Genomic DNA, 6,939 nt, shown 5'->3' on the forward strand with positions numbered 1-6,939 from the left:
GTAGGTATTGTTGAGAAAATTCTCCATGGATCCCTCTCTTTCAGCACATCCTATGGCAGATTTTATTCTGGACTATCTTTTCAAAAAATGTTTATATAGCAAAGAGTTTAGAAAACATCTCCCTTTGGGGCAAAGGGAAGTTCTGTTTGCCCTATAGGACAATAAAGCTAATGTCTCCTGTAAGACAAAAGTTGAGCAGATTTGCTAGCAGCTGCCTCGTGAGATTGAGAGTTTCCTAAACTCAGTATACCTCAACTGTGACACAAACCTCTGCACCCAGTATCTAGCTGGAATGCCTTTACATCATCCCCCATAGGACAGGGAAATTAAAGGACTGACACACAAAGTCTATGCTGTCTGCTAGACCATACATAATAAAGCCCTTTGCTTCTGACCCAGAAGTTTCACATCTTCTGCCAGCTCTATGAAACTGAAACAGGATAACTTTGTATCTTGTAAGTAGGATAAAAACCCAGACCCTTCCACTTTTTGACAAAGACCCAGATTAATATATAGAGATGACATATGTAAGAGCCGAAGACTAAATATTGTAATTATATCAGTTCTCCCCAAATTGATCTATAGATTCAGTGCAATCGCAATCAAAATTCCAGCAAGATTTTTCATTGAAATTGATAAGTTAATACTAAAATATAAACAGAAAGGTAAAGTATTTGGAATCAAACTTGGAAAAGAATGAAGTTGTGGGATTTACATATTATTTGACCTTAAGTCTTACTATAAAGTAAAATAATCAAGAAACTGTAATAATTGTATAAAACTAAACAAATAGTTCAATGGGACATAATAGAAAGTCCAAAATTACACCACATATATATAGCCAAATAACTTTTGACATAGAAACCCAAGTTAATTAAATGGGTAAAGAAGTCTGCTCTCTATATAGTACTGGATCTACTGGATATCCATATATTAAAAGTTTTGTTGATCAGGGTACTTGGGTGGCTCTGTCCGTTAAGCGGCTGTCTTCAGCTCAGGTAATGACCCTGGGGTCCTGGGATCGAGCCCTGTATCAGGCTCTCTGCTCAGCTGAGAGCCTGCTTCTCCCTCTCCTTCTGTCTGCAACTCTGACTACTTTCATGCTCTCTCTCTGTCAATAAATAAATAAAATCTAAATAAATTAATTAATTAAATTTTTTTGATCCCTACCTTATACCATACATAAGACCCAAATGACAAAGCTCTTTATAAGAAAATGTAAGCAAATACGTTTGAGAACTTGGGATAGGAAAGATTGCTTGGAAAGAATGTAAAAGGCATGAACTATAAAGAAAAACATGGATAACCTGAAACTTCATCAAAATTTAAAACTTCTGCTCATCAAAAGATAAAATTGAGAAAATGAAAATAAAAGTTACATACTGAGAAGAAATATTCGTGATATACATTTCTAATAAAGGACTTGTATCCAGAATATATAAAGAACTGCTACAACGCAATAATAAAGCCAAATAACAAATTTCTTTAAAAAGGCAAATAACTTCAACAGATCCTTCACAAAAAAAGATTTACAAATGGTTCTATATATATGAAAAAATATTCAACATCATTAGTACCAGGGAAATACAAATTAAAAGCACAATTAGATAACACAGCATACTCTCCAGAATTGTCAAAATTAAAGACTAAAAATACCAAAATCCTGGAGAAAATGGAGAGCTACTGGACACTGGTAGAAGCTTAAAATGGAATAACTACTAGACACTGATAGAAGCCTAAAATGGAACAACTATTATGGAAAAATGTATGACAGATTCTTATAATGTTAAACCCTCACCTACATTAATATTTAGCAATTCCACTCTAAAGATATTTACTCCCCCAAAGTGAAAACATGCCAACAAAAAGGTCTGTACAAAAATGTTTACTGCAGCTCTATTCATAGTAACACCAAATTGGAAACAACACAAATATACATCAACAGGAAAATGGATAAACAAATTGTGGTATATTCATACAATAAAATATTACTTAATATTAAAGAACAAGTTAATAATGCAAACAAAAATACTAATATATCATAAAAACAGTACCTTGAATGAAAGAATCCATACACAAAGGAATATTTATGGTATGACCTTATTTACATGAAGTTTTGCCTGAAGTACAGGCAAAACTAATATATGAAGCTAGAGATCCAAATATTGTTTTCCTGAGGGGAATACAGAAAGAGACTGGAATGATGCTCAAAAGAACTTCTTAGGGTGATGAAAATGTTCTATACCTTCACTGGGATCTTTGTTACATGAATGTATGCACTTGTCAAAAGTCATCAACTATTACACTTAAATCATTGTATGTTATACTCAATTCAAAATGAAAAAAAAATACAAAAAAATGACTAAAAAATGTATTTTATTTAAAACTCATTTAGCTCCCAACTATTCAAGGTCTGACATCTAAGCTAGATGGGTTGAACTTGAGATTATTTGCTCTGTATCCACAGGTGTTGAGAGAGATATCCTCTCTGACTTTACACAGCTACCAAGGCAATAATGCTAGGAAAATCATTAATCAAAATTTGATAGTGCCTATCTGCAATCAGAAGAAGAAAACAAAGAACACCTTGGACTATAAAAGCAGGTAAAACACACTCAAAGGATCTAGTCAGTCACAATGCTGACATTCTTGCTTCTTGTGACTCTGGCCCTAGCATCTTCTCACCATTCTGGTGAGCACTTTGAAGGGTAAGTAAGCAACTCCTTAAAAGATTAAGTCCTCTTCCTTGCTATCCCAAAAAATGTGAATGCACTACCCAATTTTAAATTTTGTCTTCTGCTATCTCACCATTCAGTGAGAAGGTGTTCCGGGTCAATGTTGAAGATGAAAATCACATCAACTTACTCCATAAGTTGGCCAGCACCACCCAAGTAAGTAATGATCCTGTAGTACAGGTTTGCTTTACACTTACTTTAAAATCTTAGAATGTACTGTGATTCCATAAAAGGAAGAATGACTAAAATATTAACCACAGCAAGAAATAACTTGAAAAAAAAAAAACATTTAATGCCACGATACCTTCTTTTCTGCCTAAATTAGATTGTCATGGCCCTACAGTATTATAAATCCATGAAAACATTTTAAGGAGCTGACAGGACATGACAACTGGATGAGATGGAACTGCCACAAAGGTCACAGTACATCTAATGTTCAGTCACTTGCCTTCTAAGGCAAAAGTGAAAAATGATCAACTTGGATATTACTGAAAAACTGGGCTTCTGTCCAACTTGAAATTCATTTCCACATCCCATGTATCATCTGTTCCCTTTGATTTTCTTTCATTCCAAATCAAACAGCTTGAGTTTTCATGACCTTGATTCAGGCCCTCTTAACGATATGACATGAAGGGCTGGGGCGGGCAAAGGAGGTAAAAGCCATGAATGATTTTCATATTTGTTTTTACTTTCAATAAACCAAAATCTCTATGCTAATTTTTTTAAAATCCACTGTATATGGGGTGAGAACTGATATTTTTAATTACATATGCATTTAACAGGAAGCTATTGCTGACCACAAGTGGTTCACTTGGGCCAAACCTGTTTCCTCATGAAATATAAACCAAAATAATTTGCTAGCCCCTAAATATCCATCTCCTATTTATATCTATATCTATATTTATATCTATATCTATATCTATCTATCTACCTTTTTATAGGTTTTTTCTTTTAGCTTTTAAGGTATGGGGAGAAAAAAGAAGATACAGTATCATAATCTGAAACAGATTCAAAAGTTTAGAATTTAAAGAAAATAAAGTCATTTATTCCAACTCAAACCTGGAATTTCCTCCATAGAAATATCATCCCTGGTTTTTAGTTCCAACAACACCTGCTTGAGCACCTCCAGGGATAGCAGGAATACTGCTTTCAAAGTAGCCCATTTGGCCTTACAAGTCATTCCAATTGTTATATGAAGCTAAAATCTACCTTCTCCAACTCTAGCCCATTGGACCTAGCTGGAGCCAAATATTGTGTATCACCCTCTAAAATTTATTTTATTTTATTTTATTTTAAATTTATTTCTTTTCAGCGTAACAGAATTCATTGTTTATGCACCACACCCAGTGCTCCATGCAATACATGCCCTCCATAATATCCACCACCTGGCTCCTCCAACCTCCCACCCCCCGCCCCTTCAAAACCCTCAGATTGTTTTTCAGAGCCCATAGTCTCATGGTTCATCTCCCCTTCCAATTTCCCTCAACTCCCTTCTCCTCTCCATCTCCCCATGTCCTCCATGTTATGTGTTATGCTCCACAAATAAGTGAAACCATATGATAACTGACTCTCTCTGCTTGACTTATTTCACTCAGCATAATGTCTTCCAGTCCCATCCATGTTGCTACAAAAGTTGGGTATTCATCCTTTCTGATGGATGCATAATACTCCACAGTGTATATGGACCACATCTTCCTTATCCATTCATCCGTTGAGGGGCATCTTGGTTCTTTCCACCGTTTGGCGACCGTGGCCATTGCTGCTATAAACATTGGGGTACAGATGGTCCTTCACCCTCTAAAATTTATTTATTCTAGGCCTTTTATAATTTCTCTTAGCATGGGTTTACAGACACCTGATCATTCTGGTCACTTCTGGATATAGCTCAATCTTTCTGTCTATATTTCTTTTTTAAAATGTAGCTTTCAGAATTGACAATGGACCCCTAGCTATGCTCTGATTAATACATACTGCAGGACCACTGCCTGTCTTCATCTGTAAAATGGACATTTATTAAGGAGGCCTGAGATTCTTTTCAACATCTTGAACAGTTTACAGAATAATCTTAGGTTATAACAAATATATTGGCCAATTGAAACCATTAGGTTATTCTTTTTTTCACATGAATCACCTTCAAACAAGATATTACTTCTTCTTGCCTAATTTATTTTTTAACCTAAATGCAGTTAAATGTGTCTTTATAGCCTGTTTTCAGCAGGTTGAGATCATTTTTATAATGAATTCAGTCACCCAGGGAAATAATTCTTCCCCCTAACTTTATATTACCAGAAGTTTGACAAGCATGACTTTCCAACTTTTATCTTTGTCACTGATAAAAATATTAGGTCAATGAGGGGTCACCACAGAATTAGAGGCCTCCTTCATGGCTTATTCATTCAATACATACTTATCATGAGTTTCCAATGTGTTAAGTACTGAAAGTGATGCATTAACCAACCATCCTCAGGTAAGTTTGCTCAAGTATCCACATTACTGTTAGCTGTAGCTAACATTGTATTTTCCAGCTTATAAAGAATATAAATGCAGAGACTTGGTCAAATGTTTTGCTAAGATCCAGATTCAGCATTCCATCAGGATAGTGGTCTTTTTCAATAATAAGATGAAGTTCATTAGGCCTGACTCACTCTTGCTTTAAACCATGTTGGCTCCCAGGGATCATAGCTTCCTTTTCTGAACATTCACAATCCATCTACTTCCAGTTTACTCTGCAGCTTTGCCAGAATCCACACCAGGCCCCAAGGAGCTCCTGCTTCTGGAATTCACCTGTTTTCCTATTTCTGAAATCCAAGATTTACCCTCTCCACTCTTTAGTGATTCCTTCAAGCTCTGATTCCTCCAAGGGTGCTGAGAAATTTCTGCAATCACACATGCAGTTATTTTTTTAGTTACCTAAGATTCAGCATTTTAAAATAGTCGAGAGCAGGGAACCTGGACTCAGACTCCTGGATTCAATTCCTGGCTCTACCACTTGCTAGCTGGACCTTGGACACCTCTCTGGGTCTCAACTTTCTATTTTATCAAATGAGAATACTAGTATTTACCTTATAGGATTGTTGTGAGATTTAAAGGACTTACATTAAGTCCTCTAAATCTTTAAATCACTTAGAAAGAACTTATATAATGATATCTATAGAAGTATTTGTTATTATTACCATCTTTAGAACTGGAATCTTGAATGCAATTTACATGGCCAGTATAATCCTTTCTCTCCTCATCTATCTTGGGCCTCAATATTCTCTTTCCAAAGAAGGTGTTTCTGCTAAAAATCCTAACATCTGAAAATTTTTTTACTTATGGTTATTTTATCTCTCCAGAAATAGAAGAAACAAGAAATAGTATACCCCCTGAGAAAAGACAAAAGTCAAACAATAGTTAAATAGAGTGACTTTCTCTCTCCCAGCTGCAAACATCAAGCTTTAGCTGCAAGCAATGGGACTGCATGTTTGTTCTTTATTCATTTTATTTCCAACATGAATGAAAAGATTTTTATTCTCCTCAGCAATCTTGCAAGTGCAGCATAGTCTGGACTGTAGCCTTCCTGATAAGATCATTACAAGGGCATCTAGTCTTTGTATTCATCCTTGGCCATGTGTCCTTCCTCCCAGCTTTTGAACATATCCTTTTATAAGCTGAATGTACAGGAGAGCTGTGATCACATGGGACACTGGTAGCCTCCCCTTTTCATCTGTAATTATACAGTAAGTGTTTTATTTCATCTCCTTGCAATCAGAGTTGCACTTGTTCCTCTATTGGAGACATTAACCACAAAACCTATTCTCTTTTCTCTATGCTTTCTTGAACCTTGTTTCTCTATGATAAGGTGCAAGTTAATCTATGGCCAAAGTAACATCATTACAGTCACAGTCTTCCAGGGTTCCCATTACCCCCACTATATTTTTCTACTAAGCTCTTCCCTGCTCTCTGGAACTGAGCCTCAATTAGACGTCACTTTTTCTTCCAAGAGGAAAAGAAAATTCCATTATATAAATGAAAAGTCCGTCAGATGTTCAACTTAGAGTCAAATGCAATGTGAAGAAACAAATTTATATAAATTTATAAAGAATCAAAGACTCCTGATACCAATATTTATTTTCTTCTAAGCCCTAAAAGAATGTATAGTGGATACACTACTTTATCTTGCTTTTGTGCTGGTCTCTTAATATATTAAAAAAGGCTCTTCAGT

The 6,939-nt window shown here is 35.5% G+C and overlaps 1 protein-coding gene across 1 annotated transcript in view; it reads left to right on the forward strand.

Annotated features, from left to right (window-relative positions):
* Nucleotides 1-2,610: 2,610 nt before the first annotated feature.
* The window catches only part of CPB1 (carboxypeptidase B1), a 34,870-nt gene continuing 30,541 nt past the window's right edge, over nt 2,611-6,939 (forward strand). Inside the window, exons 1-2 of the mRNA XM_082749769.1 lie at nt 2,611-2,708; nt 2,816-2,891. Of these exons, the coding sequence (XP_082605895.1) occupies nt 2,638-2,708; nt 2,816-2,891 (147 nt within the window). The 5' untranslated portion in view covers nt 2,611-2,637. The remainder of the gene's footprint in view (nt 2,709-2,815; nt 2,892-6,939) is intronic.

This window comes from Mustela nivalis (assembly GCF_964662115.1).
Source record: "Mustela nivalis genome assembly, chromosome: 1".
NCBI lineage: Eukaryota > Metazoa > Chordata > Mammalia > Carnivora > Mustelidae > Mustela > Mustela nivalis.